The following is an 18,951-nucleotide window of genomic DNA, read 5'->3' as shown; positions in this document are numbered from 1 at the left end:
CTTCTGCCCGTTTTTCTATGTCCTGTGAGTTAAGAATGAGTTTTACATTTTGGAGTTGTCAAAATAGTTGTAACCTGTAAAAAAGCCATGAAATTCAAATTTCAGTGTCCATCAAGTTTTATTGGGGCACAGACATGCCCACTCTTTATTTTTTTAATTTAATTTAATTTAATTTAATTTAAATTTTTTTTAAAGATTTTATTTATTCATAAGAGACAGAGAGAGAGAGAGGCAGAGGGAGAAGCAGGGAGCCCGATGCGGGACTCGATCCCAGGACCCTGGGATCATGACCTGAGCCGAAGGCAGACGCTCAACCATCTGAGCCACCCAGGCGCCCTATTTTTTTTTTAATTTTATTTTAAAATTTTATTTAAATTCAGTTAACTAACATACAGTGTGTTACTAGTTTCAGAGGTGGAGTTGGGTGATTCATCAGCCGCACGTAACCCCCAGTGCGCATTCCGTCACGTGCCCTCCCCAGTGCCCATCACCCAGGTATCCCATCCCCCCGCCTCCCCTCCAGCGACCCTAATACTGTGCATGGCTGCTGTCACAGCTGCCGAGGACAGAGACTGTGTAGAGCCCAGAATACTTGTCTCTCCGGAGGGGGTTTGCGGAGCCCACAGCGCGGCCGGCCAGGCCCGATGCGGCCAGCAGGGGGCAGCAGAGAGCCGTTTGTGGCCAGGCCTTCGCTGGGACCTCAGGAGGGGTATTGGGAAATGGGGTGTCGGGGGACTAAGCTGAAGCTGAAGATGGAGGTAGGGGCCTGAGGTAGAAATGCCCAGGCAGTGGGCGCTAGGAGGTGAGGTGGGGGTAAGTGGGAGTAAGTAGACAATGTCTATGCAGGCAGGGAAGCCGGGCCGGAGAAGGGGCGCCAGGGGCGCGTGTGGAGGCCCCGGGACGCTGCATGGGGCTTGGACTTTGGGCAATGGCAGTAAGGGGTCACTGAAGAGCTTTCGGCAGTAGAACGATAGCATCGATGGGGGGGTGCTCTGTGCCTGGTGGCTGTGCCTTGGGGACACTGTCACCACAATCCAGGGACAAGATGCTGAGCGTCTGAGCAGACAGGCGGGCGGGAAGGGAGCCCCAAGCCGCGGTGAGCGGTGAGCGCACCCGCCGACCCCCAGGAGGGCTCCGAACTCGCTGTCCCCTGTTGGGGTCTGCCTTTTCACCCAGGACACCCTGGATACACAGTGTCTCTAGTTTTTCTTTTTCTTTGCCTTGCTTTTCTCTGCTTTCATGACAACCGACCGTGAAGCAGTTAGGGCCGTTCTCTTTTTCTTCTGGCCTCGCGGTTTTCTTTCCAGCGGCTCCTCGGGCGTGGGCTTTCACCCGTCTCAGGCCGGTTCTGCAGGTGCCCCTCTTGGCCTGTGGGGCTGCCTTTCTGATCCGCCTTAGAGCAGCCTTAGTGGGGGCGGGGGAGGGCTCACCGACGCCTTCGAGAATCTGGCGAACACCATCATCGACCCCCGCCCCCAAATGCACACAGACAGGGAGACTCAGAGCTTGACGTGTGAGTTCGGGGCTCACACACTCCCTGAGGCCGGCTCCAGTTAGGAACCCCTCCCCTGGGGGTCAGCTTCCTCCTGGCTTTAGGGTTCGGGCCTTGATATCAGAGCCGCTTGCCTCCCGCCCCCCTCCCCCAAAGTCCTCCCTGCCCTGCTTCTCCTCTGATGGAGGTGATGTGAATATGTATGTCAGTCTTTCTTGGGGGTGGATTAAAACCTTCACACACACCCCACGGGCGCTAGACAGCATGGCAGGCTTGGTGGCTCCCAGCCCTGTGTCGGGCAGGGTGGAGGCGGGCTGGGCAGACTAACCTCTTCCTATGCACTGGGCCAGGAAACACTGTGTTCACAGAACTATGGAGAGTTCTATTTTTGGGGTCTTAATACATCATAAAATCCCCTTGCCTCGAAACAAAAAGAGTACTATATCAGAAGCGGTCTTATTTAGGAAATTATTAGCTTCTTCAACTAGAAATAAGGAGATTACATTTTTTAACAGATTAATTTAATCCCCATAACAAGGAATGTTTAAAGGAATATAGTCATGCTATTATTAAATGTTTCCAAAGGACAAATGGAAGCTTGGAAGCTTGGACTGCTTTTCAGATTTTCCAGATTTAGAAAATCTAACCCTACGTCAACTCTTAATAAAAGCAGTCGTTCCCAGCAATTATGTGTATGTATGTGTTTATGTCTGCATTTTTAACAACTTTTGTGGTTGTAGTTTATAGAGCATAAACATCATCTGTTTTTTAACATATTATATAATTTGTTTTTAGCAAATTTACGGAGTTGTGTGACCATCACCACAGTCGAACTTTAGAGCATTTCTATCACCCCAAGATGGTCTTTTACTTTTTAATTGCAAGAAGTGGTATTAGAAAAATAATAATTTTAATTGATTGCTTCCTGTGTTTGCATCACCAAGGTTGTCTTCTTACTAATGAATGACCTTTGCTGATATCTCTTCCAGGCAAACACGGGACAGCCGGAGCAAAGCTCTTGCAATCTTATCAGGAGCTGAGGTGAGTGCTGTACGAGGGCAGACCGTCCTGGCCCTCCCCTGGCCTGGGGAGAAAAGGACGCTGAAAGAACTTCTAGATCTCCTGACTTTCAGACGTGGCTGCTCTGGAATGTGACTTTTTTTTTTTTTTTTTAATGATAAAGTGCCTGGAAAAGATTGAAACAGAGATCTTTCCAGATTCTTATGAAGGGCCTTCTTGGGAGCTAGCAGAGCAGTTTCTCACTAAAGGTTTTATTTCCTAAATTCTCCTGAAATGTGGTACGAAAATGAAATATTATTTTTGAGGGCATTTTAAATGAAATTCTGAACCAGGCATTTGCTTTTATGAATCATTCGTATCTCCAACATCATGCCCAGTGCCTGACTCCTCAGACATCCGTGGAATAAAACTGGCAGCAGTGAGGCATGTCTGCGAGATGCTAACTTCTTTTTTTTTTTTTAAGATTTTATTTATTTATTTGAGAGAGAGCACAAGCAGGGGAGAGGGAGAAGCAGGCTCCCTGCAGAGCAAGGAGCCGGAGGTGCTTGCTCCCAGGACCCCAGGATCATGACCCGAACTGAAGGCAGACGCTTAACTGACTGAGCCACCCAGGCACCCGGAGATCTGACTTTTTTTTTTTTTTTAAGATTTTATTTATTTATTTGAGAGAGTGAGAATGAGAGAGAGAGAGAGCACATGAGGGAGAGAAGGGTCAGAGGGAGAAGCAGACTCCCTGCTGAGCAGGGAGCCCGATGTGGGACTAGATCCTGGGACTCCAGGATCATGACCTGAGCTGAAGGCAGTCCCTTAACTGACTGAGCCACCCAGGCGCCCGAGATCTAACTTCTTGATACAAAATCCTAAACACCTAGCACTCTTGGAGCTAGCAACAATTCACGCACCTGATTGCACCAAATAAATTAAAGTATTACTGAAAGCTCCCCACCCGGCTTTTTTTTTTTTTTTGGCCCATTATGAGATTTTCCAGTCTTGGGACTTCATTTTTCTTTTTTTTTACTCCCCCATCAACTTCTTTTTCTTCTTTTTTTTTAAGATTTTATTTATTTATTTGAGAGAGAGAGAGTGAGTGAGCAGGCATGAGCAGGGGGGAGAGGCAGAGGGACTCAATCACAACACCCTGGGATCATGAACTGAGCTGAAGGCAGATGCCTAAACGACTGAGCCACCCCAGTGCCCCTCCCCCATCAACTTCTGATTCCTCTCATGCTTGATTTTGGCATGGCGTTTTGGGCACTTCTGTTGGGATTTCTGCTGAGAGAACGCACACGGCCACGGGGGACACACACCTGTTCTGGGCTCTGGAGCGGCCGCGCTACTTTAGACAACATGCGCGGCACACAAGGCTTGGGCACGGGGCAGCTCGGTGCTCATTTGCCGCATCCCGATACCAGGAAATTACACCCTGCCTAGAGGAGCAGATCCATGCAGGGCCGCTGGATCCTCTTCTAAAACATGAGGAAGTAAAAGCAAAAAGCAAAAAGCAAAAAAAAAAAAAAAGTCAGAGAACTTGAACGAGAGGATGATGGCGAGTCCCATGCATTTGTAAGACTAATCGTTGGATCATTCATAACCCGTTTCTTATTCCTGTATTTTTCCTTTGCAGCAAAATTTCTGTGGTTCCTCCTACCCCACCTCCTCTGAGCGAAAGCCAGTGCAGTAGCAGCTCAAACAGGGTAATGTGTCTGTTCTGTGTGCCTCCCTGGGGAAGGGGCAGTGGGAGAGAGGTAGAGGAAGAACGGGGTCTGAGAGGTTGGGCCAAGGTTGTCGGAGCAAAGGGATCCATGTGTAGCAGAAGCAGGCCATGGAGGGAGGCAGAGAATGGAGGCCAGAGTGCTGGGCCTGCCCAGTGTCTGTGCTCCCACTATGCTTTGGGGGCCATGGGATCATCTGCATTAACAATGACTCACCTTCTGTTTGCACCCCCATCCTCACCTGCACCCCACATCCTCACCTGTGCTCCACATCCCTGCCTGTGCCCCACGTCCTCACCTGCACTCTCTGTCCCCACCTGCACCCCACATCCCCACCTGCACCCACATCCCTGCCTGTGCCCCACATCCAGCCCCTACCACTTTACTCTTGTCATTTTGTTGGCTGTCTTCCCTATCTGTGCGCTGCGCTCTTGAGTGTGGGGGTCTGAATAGGCTGCAGTGTGTTGGGGGTCTCTGGGGATGTGAAGAGAAATAAATACAGGTTGATTCACAGGTGTGTGATTCATAGGTGTGGGAGTGCCTGGGGTGTGTGTGTGTGTGTGTGTGTGTGTGTGTGTACCTTTTGAGTATTTATAGATGCTAACATAAAATAGGCCAGGACCATTTCTGTCCACAGAAATTAGTGGTGTCATCTTAGAGAAGTTACCTGGATTCCCACTTGGGAGATGGAAATAGTTATACTCCTCTGGCTTGCTTCCCAAGGCTGGTGTGAGAAACTAATGAAATAATGTCTGTGCTGGTACTTAGAAACTGTAAAGTGCCATGAAAACACATGGTCTTGATTATTTTCATTATTATTATTCTGTGAATTAAAGAGAGTAACTATATCTGTACATAGAAAGGCATGTTCATGTTCATATGCTAGTGAGAAAGAGAGTATATTTATTCTTTTTCCAGTTTCAAACTGAGTCCCTGGAATGACCTTCAAAATTCTGCTCCACTTTCTCCTTGAGATTCTAAATCCTCTGAAGTTGTCCCAGCAGGGATGTGCTCAAGACATATTTCCTGGATCGATGGATGGATGGAGGGATGGATGGATGGATAGAAGGATGTAGGGCGGGAGGGATAGGAGGGAGGGATGGAGGGAAGCAGGGAAGGAGGGAGGGATGGATGGAGGAAGAGGTGGATGGGGGGACTGATGGAGGGAGGGATGGATGGATGGAGGGATAGAGGGAGAGAAGAGTGGGTAGAGAGAGGGAGGGTGGGATGAATAGAGGGATGAATAGTTAGATGGAGGGATGGATGGTTGGAAAGGTGGAGGGAGGAATGGATAGATGGATGGACAGATGGATGGATGGATGACAGATAGATGATGGATGGATGGAGGGGTGTATGGATGGAGGGGTATATGAATGGAGGGATGGATGGATGGAGGATAGATGGATGGACAGAGGGGTGGATGGATGGATGGAGGGGTGGATGAGGCAGGGTGTGTGGATGGAGGGATGGATGGATGGATGGATGGATGACGGGTAGATGGATGGATAGATGGAGGGGTGTATGGATGGAGGGGTGTATGGATGGAGGAATGGATGGATGGAGGGGTGTATGGATGGAAGGATGGATAGATGGAGGGGTGTATGGAGGCGTGTATGGATGGAGGAATGGATGGATGGAAGGATGGAGGGAGGGACGGACAGATGGATGGACAGGTGGATGGATGGATGGACAGATGGATGACAGATAGATGGATGGATGGATGGAGGGGTGGGTGGAGGGGTGTATGGATGGAGGGATGGATGGATGGACGGAGGGGTGGATGGATGGACGGAGGGGTGGATGGATGGATGGAGGGGTGGATGGAGGGGTGTATGGAGGGATGTATGGATGGAGGGATGGATGGATGGATGATGGATGGATGGAGGGGTGGATGGATGGAGGAATCGATGGATAGATGGGAAGATGGACAGAAGGGTGGATGGAGGGGTGTATGGATGGAGGGATGGATGGACGGAGGGGTGGATGGATGGATGGAGGGGTGGATGGATGGACGGAGGGGTGGATGGATGGATGGAGGGGTGGATGGATAGATGGGAAGATTGACAGAGGGGTGGATGGATGGATGGAGGGGTGGATGGAGGGATGTATGGATGGAGGGATGGATGGACGGAGGGGTGGATGATGGATGGAGGGGTGGATGGAGGGGTGTATGGAGGAATGGAGGGATGGAGGGATGGATGGGTGGATGATGGATGGATGGATGGATGGAGGGGTGGATGGATGGAGGAATCGATGGGTAGATGGGAAGATGGACAGAAGGGTGGATGGAGGGGTGTATGGATGGAGGGATGGATGGACGGAGGGGTGGATGGATGGATGGAGGAGTGGATGGAGGGATGGATGGATGGATGGATGGATGGAGGGGTGGATGAAAGGAGGGATGGGGATGGGGAGGGATGGAGGGATGGGACTTGAAGGGAAAAGTGACCTACTTTCTGTCATTTTTGCTTCCTCTTTCTTCTCTCTCCTGCTTAGAGGGGTAGAACTAACTCCTTGGCTCCAGGCTGGTGCTCTGAGCCTGGTACCACCATGGGCCACTGTGTCCTGTGCCCCTTGCCGTGTTGGCATCTGCTCTGTGTGGGGTTGGGGTGGGTCATACAAGAGCTGGCTAAGGAAGCAGGAGTCTACCCGAGCATGGCCTGAGCCAGAGAAATGTCGGTCATTATTCCTAGGATGTAGTTGTTACCATGTTACCCTGCTGCTGCTGCCCCTTCCTGAAATGGGGTGTCAAACCTCAGAGGAAAGAGGCTGAGTAAGAGGGTCCCCTCTCCCGACATGCACGCACACACACCTGCATGCACACACACCCGCACGCACCTGGAGCCCGTGCACTCTGCTCACACCTGCCAGTGTTTGGGGGGCAGCAGCCTGCAGGCTGCTGGGGCAGACACGAGTCTCCAAATATAACTCTCGTTCTCTCTCCTCTGTCTGTTTTAGTTACAGGAACTTGGTCAGTTTAAAGGATTTAATAAATCCGTGGAAAATTTGTTTCTGTCTGTTACCACCCACATGAAAAGTAAGTGGATGCCTCTCCATGTGTTCTCCCCACCACCAGCCAGACCAGCCAAGCCCACCGGGAAGGGGACCTCTGTCTCCAGCTCCTGGGGAGAGCCACAGCCCTGGCCCTTCACCCCTCCACCTGCAGAGCAGGCCTCTGGTCTCCTGGGGGCAGAGGAGACCCCCTTCGGCCCCCTGGACTGGCTCAGTTTACCCCCACTGCTGCCCAAACCTGGCAGAGCTCAGCACGTGGTGGGAAGGAGCCGGCTCGGACCAGTGCGGGCAGGTGCTGCAGCCTCTCCCACGGCCCCACAAAGACGGGGGGTGGGACGGCTCCAGTGAATGAGATCTGGGAGCGAGCTCTCCCGCCGGGCATGGCCCAGTGTCTGTCGTTTGCACGGAACTGCTTGTCCGTTCTTCTTTCCGTCTTGGTCAGTTTATCTTCTTCAATGAGCAGTAATCATGTGATTTGCAGATGCAGGGGACCCAGAAATACCACTGCTTAAAATCTTGCCTCTTTCAATGTTCTTTCTGCTCAGATATTCTTCCCTGTTGATCTTAAACCGCAAACCCCAGAGAACAGCCCCTGTGCAGGCCTGCAAAGGTGCTCAGAGAGACGGTCCCGGGGTGGGGGGCAGGGGGTCTCGGGCACCCACTCCCTTTCACGGTGCTTCTGTTTGGCTTCTACCCACGCCTGTGCATAGGGATGGGCTCAGTGTTGTCCCTTGGCCTTGAGACAGTCTTATTACTTGATTTTAATTAGTTCTCCATATTCCCCACGAGCCCTTCTGAGCTGCCTCGTGACAACTCAAATCAAAGCACCACTTTTCAGACAAGCAGAAAGGTGACTGTCTCATGAGACAGTCTGTCCCCCTCTGCTTCAGAAAGACGAAGCAGCCGAATTTCGTGCCGCCTGCTTGCTAACAGAGCTCGGAGGTTTAAAGTCACCCCGTTAGTCTGCCTGGCTTTCAGACGACATCTGCCCTCTGTGTGCACCAGCCTTGGACATGGGTTTCCAGCTGTAACAGCTGCTTGAACTCTGAGCCCCTGGCTCTGTTCCTGCTGCCGCTCTAATTGCCGAGACTTCTCAGCGTCTCTTTCTAGAAGCACAGCCTCTACCCAAATCCATGCGGCTTCTGTGCATCCCCTCCCACCGCCGTATTCTGGAGTCCTGCCTCAGCATTCACTCTGACCTGGTAATCCCTCAGCCAGACACCCAGAGAGGCAGGACACACGTTTCATCTTGTCCCAGGTCACACGCCCTCCGACGCATGCTGGGACCCACACACGGGTACGCTTGGATGGCTTACATACCCATAGCCCCGCCTGAGACAGGCTCACCCATTTGAGACTTGCCAGTTTAATACCTTGAGTGTAATGATGATGCCATCCGTATAAATCAGCAGACCCAGGTGGAGAGCTGGGGCTAATCCCTGGGGGGTGGAGGTGGGGGGTTCCAAAGAGCAGAGTAGCATCGTGTCTCTGCCATGGGACATGGATTGAACCCCTTAACCTGCGCCCCCTCCCTGTTTGTTCAGGCTCTAGTACTTCATGGGATGCCAAACCCTCAGCCCAGAGGCAGGGATGAAAAAACCCAGCTTTCTGGGCCCGTGGGAGGGATGGTCTGCCCACCGGCTCTCCCAGGTGCTCCGGGGGCTTCGGGAAGGGGCACAGACTACAGACCCTTCATCCGGTCTCTGCCTCAGGGTGCGCAGCAGGGTAGGGCTGACTCCCTTTTCTTCAGGTCCTCAGCTGGTGGGCACATGTCCCTCTTGATCCTTGGTGCGGCCTGTTTCCTACAGAAGTGGTACAGAGGACAGCCTCTTTCTGGTGTCACCTGGGGTCTCTGGGGGGACGGCTGGAGGGGGTCTTGGCCCAAAGAGTTTGGGAAGCTGCCCCAGGGCTACAACCCCTGGCAGCTGAGGTTGCCCAGGGAAGCCAATCTGGCTGGAAGAAATGAGCAATTCCAGCCCTTTTTATCATGGCTGCATTTCTAGGAGATTCCAGCACCCTGGCCCTGCTTCGAAGGGGAGGAGGAATAAGAACGTTGATTTTCGCTTCAGGGCCCTTCTGTGCTTCTTGCTGTTAGTTTTCCTTTTCACCCGATAATGCCGATTCCGAGCCTAGTCCTTAGAAGCTGAATCGCTTGGGAGGCACCCCCACCTGCCTCATCTGTGCACGTAAATGGACCAGATGAAGGCACAGGCTTTGGGGTGAGTGCCATACAGATGGCAGGGGGAGGCCACCGTCCCCCAAGGCGGGGGCTTCTCCTCCTGGGGCTCTCACACCCTTCGTAGCGGGGCTGGGGTTTGGCGTATGAGGAGTTCATGTTCACTGTCAGCTTCGAGGGTCTGGTGTGTGCTGGGACGCCGCCAGCTTCCGGGCGCGGAAAGATGCCCCGCGGTTTCCGGAGGGTAGACCTGAGGGCAGTGTGGACAGTAGTGCTCTCAACAGGAGAGGTCCCACACATCCTGGTGGGAAGGAAAATGCCCCGAGGTTTTGGGGGGCAGGGGAGGTTCTCCTCTAGAGAAAAGAGACGCTCTGCAGACGTACGCCCTGGCAGCACATGCAGGAGGTACGCAAGAAACAGCATCTAGAGGAGCGGATCAGGAGGCAGGATGCTCTGGAGCCGGGCTGTCCAGTATGCTAACAGCAGGTGGCTCCTGAAATGTGGCCTGCCCGAAAAAAGGGTAAAATACACACCAGATTCCAGAAACTTAGTGTTAAAAAAAAAAAGAAGTTAAAAATTTCATTAATTGTACAGCACGGGGAAAACAGTAATATTGAAACAATCTTACATGGGGAAGGATGTAGGCTTAGTGGGGTGATCACTTCATAATGTGCACCAGAAACTAGGATGTATTCTGTGTCCATTACCCAATTAAAAATTTCATTAATTTTCATATTGATTATATATTTTAACAATATTTTGGGTATATTGTGTTACATGAAACATAGTGTTAAAATCAGTCTTACCTGTTTCTTTTTTAAATGAGGCTACTAGAAAATTTGAAATGGCATACGTGAGCAACATTATTATCTATTGGAGAGCGCTACTCGAAAGATAGTTTCAAGGTCATCTTTGAGAGAGACAAGGGTCCCGGGGAAAAGGGAAGACGTTTTGGGGGGACAAAATCATCTTTGAGGTGGTTTGCTCGCTTCTGGGTATGGATTTCTTCCTTCTCACTTTATTCACCTTTATTCTCGGCCACTATTACACTGCAAAAACAAGTTGTATTTCCAGGATTTGCTTATTAAAATAATTATAGGGGTACCCTGAATGTGCTTCCACCTCTCTTCAAAGGGTCCCAAGAGATGATATTTGGTTATAAGTCTTTGTAAGGAACCCCTAAAAAGCCGGCTGGTTTGTGAAGTTGCCTTTTTTGTGCTTGGACAACCGGCTGCTCGTGGTGTGTGGCCCAGGATGCAGGGTAATCTGTCCAGAAGACCTCCTTCTCGCTCCCACCCTGACGGTGGCTCTCTGCCCACAGAAGCACGTGGCCACGCGGTCACCTTTTGGGAATCCGGCTCTTCTGTCCTGTGCACGACGCGGTGTGGCCCGTGTCCAGCACGCCGTGTCTGGGGACGCTCCCCCCAGCCCTGGAGCTGGGTGTTGGATGTGCCATCCTCCCCACGCAGCAAGCCTCGCCTTGGGAGACCTTGGGGGGTCCTCGGGGTGTGGTTGCAGGGGCTCCCAGAGGAGGGCCCCACGAGTCTGTCAAAGCTGTGCGCTCCCACCTGTCATCCCTTGTATTTGTTTTCTAGAGCTTTCCAAGTCCCAGAACGACATGACCTCTGACAAGCAGCTCCGGGCCACGGGTCCCAGGCAGCGTGCTGGCCAGACGGAGAGGAGGAGCCAGTCGGACACTGCTATCAACGTCACCACCAGGGTACTCCCGAAGGCGCCCAGGCCGCCCCGAGAGCCGCTGCCAACCCATGTCCTCTATAGATTTAGTCTTCCTCTTATTTTATAGCACCACATTAAGCATTCTGAAAAAAAACATAATTATAAACTCCTCTCTATTGGGAAGGCCTGGCCAAATGATGGTCAAATTTCAGGGTCGATTTGGAAAATAGTTGAGAGCAGGGAAAAGCTTCAGCCTAATCCCGAGCCCCTGGGACTTCTGGGTGTCTGCCGGAACTCCCTGCGGGCTTCAAGGCCACCCCAAAGGCAAGGGGCCCACCTGCAGGGCCGAGATGGGCCAGGTGATTCCCTCATGGGGGGTCAAGAGGCCTTTCTACTTGGCAACAACCTCCAGTTAAAATCTGTCCTGCTCTCTGATAGAAACCACTAAAAACATAAATGCTGCATGACCCCCGGCAATCACGAGGGAGGCGCTCTCCGGGCATCTAAGCTGCAGGAGAGAGCGCACCTAATAAAGGCTTTTAAGGAAATAATTAGCCTGGCTTCCACCAGGATTAACCAAGTCTGAAGCACATGCGCTGGGACAGGGGAGAAAGCGACTTTAGAATCAGAACACCTGCATTCTGGTCCAGCTGAGGTGACCTGGCTAGGGCAGGTCCCACCACCTGGCTGTTGACAGGGTCAATAGGACCACTCTGGTTGGCTGGACAGGGTAGGTGCCCCTTCCTGCAGCTGCGGGCTCCACTCAGGATGTCCCCAGATAGACTGCTCTGGCAAGCGGAGGGGGTTAGCCCCACTCTCCTGCGGGAACTTCCACACACAATCTCAGGGTTTCAGATTCTGCCTCCATCCATGACCCTTTACCTTGGGCATGTCACATGAACTCCCTGAGCATCGATGTGCTCTTGGCGAAATGAAGCGGATAATTCTCGTTCTGCCCAAGGCGCAGGCCGCTTGTAAAGATCCCCCAGATAATACAGTATCTAAATCGCTACCTAAGCCATCTAAATATACTATCTAAATTGCCAGTCTTTCTTACTATGTGCCAGACTCCACTCAAGGCTTTCTCTGGATCATCTCATTTTATCCTCACACTATCCCATGAACCATGGATTGCATTTGGCCCTGTTTTGCATTTAGGGAAACTGAGGCTTAGAGCGACGAAGTCACATGGCCGGGGTTACATAACCAGAAAGTGGTGGGCGGTCTTGCTTTGGAGGCTGAACTCTGGAGCAGCTGTTCTCAAGTTTAATGTGTGTGTGAGTCACTTGGGAATGTTGTCGATATGCAGAGGCTGATCAGGAGATTTGGGGCAGGTGTGAGATGCAGCGTCTTCGATGAGTTTCTGAGGAGCTGTTGGGTGAGCAGGTGATGCTGCTGCCGCCCCTAGGACTCCCTAGATTGAGGAAAAGGCATCTAGAGCTTGTGAGATGTATTCGGAAGGTCTTTGAAACTCCGAAGTGCGAACAAGTGTTCGTTCCCGTGGGCACCCCGGGGTCTACACAAACACCATCCCAGCCACTGTCCCTGGGTCAGCAGATGGAGCATAAGTTAGTGCGCATTCAGGAGACCCTGTGTTAATTCTTACAAAAGTACTGAGATAGATAATGTTACTCCCATGGTAAAGATCTAGAGCCTGAGCTTTAGCCATAGGGTAACCGTCCTGTCAGATAGATAGATAGATAGATATAGATGGATAGATAACTAATTAAATGTGGAGCCAGGAGTAGGGTCCAGGTTTGTATGGTTCTAAATTCTATACTCATAACCTCCTCATTCTATGCCCCATGTAAGGAGGACAAATGAGGGCCACAATAATTGAGATGAAGCCCCTCTGATGCTAACTCTCACTAAGGTTACCAGGCACCGTTGTTGGCCTGCTGGGTAATTGCAAGGTTGTCTAATGGGACCAGGGAGCTTGAGGGTAGAAGCGAGGAAGACCAGGGACGGCCATGGCCAAAGAGCACCCATCCTGCAGACACTCCGCCATGCACGTCCGGTTCGCTGCCATGCTCTTGGCAGGACGTGCTTTCTACTTTTTGCAGGCATCCTCTCTCCCCACCTTACTTGAGGATATGGCTGTTTTAAGGAGCAATTTAGCTACATGTTTATAAAGTCCTCAGCAATCATGGCCTGCTCTATAAATGCTAAATAATTACGGGGTTGAAATATAAAGAGTACATCTTTAAATAGGACATTTGTCAGACTGCAATTACACTGCCCTAGCTGGTGAGCTCATAAAAGTCACACTCACATCTTCATTGGAGCACTCGGGAGCATTTTGCCCACATCAAGCACACGACGTGGTGCCCTTTGGGAGTAGGGGACATCAGTGCCCACTTTGCAGGTGGCTATGCTGAGGCACAGAAAGAGCAGATAACTTAAGACCACATGGTGACGCTGGGCTGGTAACTGAGAAAGCAGCTCAGGCTCGCTTCTCTGACCATTAGGTGTGAGCGGCATGTTCTGAAAATGTCCTGTAAAGACCCTCCCTTCAGCATCTGGGCCAGGACTCTTGAAAGGTGACTTCTCTTCCCCGTCCTTTGCGAGCTCCTGTGCATCCGCGTGGGATTTTATTGCGCATCTTATTAACATGTGGCGGATCTACAGTGGCCGTAAAGACACGCACCTGTTAACCAGGAAGGAAACCCAAGAAGGGTTTGGGAGGGGCTATCTCTGAGGAGAGGGAACAAGGACGCAGGCGGGGAAGAAACCTTTCTTTCATTCTATGCCCCTTTATGTGAAGTTTTCCCACGTAGGTCTGAAATCTGAAGAAACCACCGGGCCCTGGGCGCGGCGCTCCTGCCTACCTTCTCTCCCCGCACCTGCTGGCCCCACTCAAAGCTGAGCAGCCAGGGGAGAAGAGGGGAGGCAGCAGCCTTGGGTTCAACTGTGCAAACACTTGGTCCTCAGACTTGAGGGCTGTGGATTCCGGCCCCCGCCCTCCCCTGCCCTGGGATGGTCCTAGGAGAGGCAGCCTCCCTCTCAGCTGGGATTTGATGTTGCTCAGAGCATGGCCTGTTGGCCAAGCCCAGCCCCGGGGTTTTCTGATACTTCAGCTGCAATCTCAGCGTGGCAGCGACCGCTCCCTTTCTCTTATTTAAGGTCAGCAAAAAAAAAAAAAAAAATCCCAAAGGCACAGATCGTGTGGTTTCAGGGAGTCCATAATTTGATCAAATCAAGCCTAATGTTTATTGATCTTTCAGCATAGAATATTAAACTTATTAACTCCGTGCAGAGTAGACCTCATTCGGGGCCATCATTTTTCTCTGTAATCTGGCCCGAACTAGATAGTTATTGAAATACATTAAAAATCACAGGGGGAAAAAAAAAATGCCTGTCTCCACAAGGTCGATAAGCTGCTCTTTGAGTCTTGATGCCCTTTAATGGCACGGACCTGACAAAGTCATCCAGGCCCTTCTGAATTTACTGGGGAAGAGTTGAACACGACATTTCAGGTTGATTCCTTAGTCAGAATAGGCATGTTCTTCAGAATAGTGTCAACTTTTCTAATAATTTCAAAATATGTATATTTGCACTTAAGCTTCATTAAAGGTTTTCCAGAATCCTAACATATTTAGAAGCACAGTCATCACTGGCTATGAATTCGACCTGCCATGTGATCACTGTTATAAGGATAGTTCTCTTTGTTCCTTTTCAGAACTGTCATCAGTATTTTTTTTTTATGATTTAAAAACTATGTTGCCTTAGGGAAAATGGAGTTAAGTGATTATTGAACACCTCGGTGTCACAACGCTTTATATTAATATTTAGCTCATTTTATTCTTTCTATGCTGGACTGATGGCTGCCTTGTTTGCTGTTTCAAATGGCATCTTCCACATTCTCCAAGGCCATCCCCTGACGTGCTCAGAGGGTAGAGGCCTTGCGGTAGGAGAACCCTCTGACTAATTCTTCCTACTTCCTCCCACTTGGAGTTTCTCTGGAAAACTTTCCTCCTGCCTCAGAAATGGACGTTCCTTCCCAGGCACGGGGTCCATCCTCCTCTCTCCCCTCTGGGACCTTGCTCCTTCAGCTCCACGCTTTTCCTGTCTCCGTTTCTCCTCAACCTGCAAGTATGCCCCGATCTTCCCCACCTTAAAAAAAGGAAGCAGCATCTTTGGAAAGATTCCCTTCAAGCTGCTCTTCCATTTCTTTGTCACAGCCTAAATCCATGAAAACATCCTCCGCTCTTGCTGTCACTGCACTTGCCCTGCTTTGCCCTCTCTCCTGTTCACTCCTAGCTTCCGTGCAGTCCATTCCCCATGCCAGTGTGACACTGTTCCCCGGGGTGCCCCTAGGCACCCCTGATTGAAGAGCATGTGGCCAGTTTGAACATCATCCTCGTCAGTGACTTTGTTGCCTTTGGCACAGTTGACCAGAATTCTATTCTTTTCTTTAATTACAAAAATGATTTTATTGCTTTTATATATAATAATACCCATGCCTATGCACTAATGAGAATTTAGAAAACAGACGAGGAGGAGGAAGGGAAGAAGAAAAAGCAGGCACAGCGTTGAGCCAGGACAGTCACTTGGAGTACGCATGGACACTCGCTTTATGAAAATGGCATCATGGGGCGCCTGGTGGCTCAGTCGGTTAAGCAACGGACTCTTGGTTTTGGCTCAGGTCATGCTCTCAGGGTCGTGAGATTGAGCCCCGCATCAGGCTCCGCACTCAGCACGGAGTCGGCCTGGGATCTCTCCCTCTCCCTCTGCCCCTCCTCCTACTCACTCTCTCTCAAATAAATAAATAAATCTTTTAAAAAAAGGCATCATGCCACACATCTGCTTTTGTAATTTGCTTTCTTAAGAACCTCTAACGTTATATTTTAATTCCTTCCATGTCAATACATATATATCATCATTTTTTACAGCTACTTTTTAGGGCTTATAATTCATGCTGCCAAACTGCCCTCCTCTGGGGTTGACTCAGTTTACCAGACCACTAGAAGTGGAGTAACCCGCTTTTCAGCACTTTTGCTGGCACTAAATGTTACACTTTCTATTTTAATATTTGCTAATTTGACAGGCAATTTTTAAAAAATCTGCATTTCTTTAATTTTAGGTGAGTCTTTTCTCATTCTCTTTTCTCCTCTTTGAACATCCTTCATCCCTGAAATCCTCCCCTTGGATCTGCAACTCTTCCAGCCTGCTGTCTCCTCCCCTGGACCAGCTCTTTGGTGTCCCCAAGCTACCTGCTCTCTGGACAACCTGACACATCAGGAATCTGTCTGGCCTCTTGAGTCTCTGCGGTTGCATGGGCGCTAGCAGGTGTAGGAACATGCTCCATACTTGACCCTCATGATGGGACCTCCACTCGTGATGCCCCACCTTTGAGTCTCTTCCCAGCCAGGCTTCAACCTCCCACTCAGGTCATACTTCCCCCAAAGATCATCCCAACACCCTCTTCTGCATCAGCTCTCCCTCCCCTCTTTTCCAGTGACATAGCTTGTGACTCCATTTCAGTGGTGTATCTATTCCTGACCAGCTAGGCGAACCCCTGGAGGGCGGACAGTGCATCTTCTCCTTCCCCTTCTCCTCTGTCCACCCCTTTCCGCCCCAGTACTTAGAGCAGTGGGTCAGGGATAGTGTTGCTTAACAAATGTCGGACGGACCTGAGCTGGCGCTCTGGGGATCGAGAGCACAAACCGTAAGAATAATCTGGAGCTAATCACTTCTTTCACTTGCTCGCTAATATTCTCAGTCTTTCACTCCTGAAAATTACAACTACGCTGCAAATGTTATATTTCTGAGTCCCACTTCCAAGCCGGCACCAAAACCTAAAGTCTAGATTCACAAACTTCGTGTGAGTTCAGCCAGGAAGAGGTTTCCTACCTTGTGCGTTGTGTTTGGGAGTTTCTAACCTCTGCCACGTGTGGCTCCTGAGCATTTGAAATGTGTCTAGTGCAACAGAGGAGCCAAAATTATTGACTTTATCTGCTTGTAATGAATGGGAATTTAAATTTAGCCACACGTAGCTAGTACCTACCACATTGGAAAGCACAGCTGTGTACATTCTAGAAGAGGTACTGACTATTAAAGTATTTTGATAAAATTAAGAGACATTTTGATTTTTCCCTCTTTTATAAGCACATTAGAGCTCAAACTGATAGGCTAAATATTGGATTTCATGTGATTTAATGCAGGGATCCTTATTAAGGTCAAAATGTGGACTTAACTTCTTTAAGACTTATTACTCCATAAGTGATCCACCCACCACTGCTCATGAATATCCCAGTGCTTGCTGGTGCCTGCCGGGGCCCCGCGGGTGTGTGTGTGTGCATTTATCCAAGCAGAAATGTGCTCTCTTACTCAGCACCCAGAAGTTTGCGAATGAGTGTCATCGGGTCATAGATGCAGGCTCTGCTTGTTGTAGTTACCACATTTGAACAAAATCACACTGGGACGCAGACCCCATTATTAATTCTGTGTTTCCTTTTCCAGAAGGCAAGCGTGCCGGATATTCTGAAACCTCTCGATCAAGAGAGTCCCAGACGCCTTACTAGCCCTGTTTTGAAGCAAGAGGATCTCTCATCCAGGCCAGCTCCCAACGCTTTATTCTCAGGAGGCTTGAGACACGTGAGTCTCATCTAATTCCCTGGACCCATGATGCGTGCCTGTCAGCATGATGTCAGGTTGGGTTGGTAAGCAAGGGTAGGAGGGAAGTGTCGTCCTGTGGGATGAACTGGACCAGGACAACACAACTTGGAGGTAGTATTTTCCCTACACTGAGAGCAGGGAAAACCTGGCTATACTTTGATGGTTTTTTTTTTATACACACAGATTTAATAATAAATAATGGTATCTTTGGATGAGAAGTTTTTACTTTCAAAGACATCTAATTTATCAGGTATTTCTCTTACAATTATTCCTGGGTCGTGTCTACCCACAAGTCATGAAGACATCCTCCTGTTTTCTTCTAGAAGCTTTATGAAAGTTTCATTTTTATGTGTAGGTCTGTGCTTCAGCTCCTTGATGTCGTGAATGGTGGTGTAGGTTGAGGCTCCTTTTCCCACATGGATACTCAGTTATTCTAGCACCAGTTATTTAAAAAAGACTCTCATTTCCCCCATTGACTTTGGTATTTGTTGAAAATCAAGTAACCATGTAAGCATGGGTCTTTTTCTGGGTTCTCTGTTCTGCTCTGACCTCTCCGTGTGTGCTGTGGCGAGACCACCCCGTCCTGATTACTGTAGGGAGCCGTGAAGTCAGGTAGCGTGGGTCCTCCAGCTGTGCTCTTCTTTTTCAAAATATTTTAAAGATCGGGCGCCTGGGTGGCTCAGTTGGTTGGGCGACTGCCTTCGGCTCAGGTCGTGATCCTGGAGTCCCGGGATCGAGTCCCACATCGGGCTCCCTGCTCAGCAGGGGGTCTGCTTCTCCCTCTGACCCTCTTCCCTCTCGTGCTCTCTGTCTCTCATTCTCTCTCAAATAAATAAATAAAAAATCTTTAAAAAAAAAAAATATATTTTAAAGATCATCTCTGTTAAGAGGCAGGCCTTTTAGTCATTCATTTGTTTAGTTGAAAACATCGAAGGAATGCTGGCTTTATGCCTGAGATTGTGGTATGTGGTGTGACAGAGCCTCGGAGGATGGGTCACCTCACTGTCACAGCTCTTGAACTTACTAAATAATCTTAGACAATCACAAAGACTCTCCAAACGTCAGAGTCCTCATCAAGGAAATGGGCATCAAGTTTGTTCTTTTTATTTCACTGGGTTGTGTTGAGAATCAAAATGCACTCATTCCGTGGTGTGTTAGAGTGGTTAAGAACTCAGCTTCTAGAAACCACCTTCTTGGTTCGCATTCCAGCTCCCCTAGTGTGACCCAGAGCGCACCCTTCAACC

The 18,951-nt window shown here is 49.9% G+C and overlaps 1 protein-coding gene across 3 annotated transcripts in view; it reads left to right on the top strand.

The window, feature by feature from the left end:
* SYTL3 (synaptotagmin like 3) overlaps window positions 1–18,951 on the top strand; it is a 93,492-nt gene that overhangs the window by 53,611 nt on the left and 20,930 nt on the right. For all 3 annotated transcript variants that reach the window (XM_036110074.2, XM_036110077.2, XM_036110076.2), the window contains 5 exons: window positions 2,482–2,533; window positions 4,137–4,206; window positions 7,183–7,261; window positions 11,008–11,132; window positions 17,552–17,686. In XM_036110074.2, the coding sequence (XP_035965967.1) occupies window positions 2,482–2,533; window positions 4,137–4,206; window positions 7,183–7,261; window positions 11,008–11,132; window positions 17,552–17,686 (461 nt within the window). The remainder of the gene's footprint in view (window positions 1–2,481; window positions 2,534–4,136; window positions 4,207–7,182; window positions 7,262–11,007; window positions 11,133–17,551; window positions 17,687–18,951) is intronic.

Source organism: Halichoerus grypus, chromosome 9 (assembly GCF_964656455.1).
Source record: "Halichoerus grypus chromosome 9, mHalGry1.hap1.1, whole genome shotgun sequence".
Lineage (NCBI taxonomy): Eukaryota > Metazoa > Chordata > Mammalia > Carnivora > Phocidae > Halichoerus > Halichoerus grypus.
The sequence above is the reverse complement of the archived record's forward strand: the minus strand, read 5'-3'. Positions and strand labels throughout refer to the sequence as shown.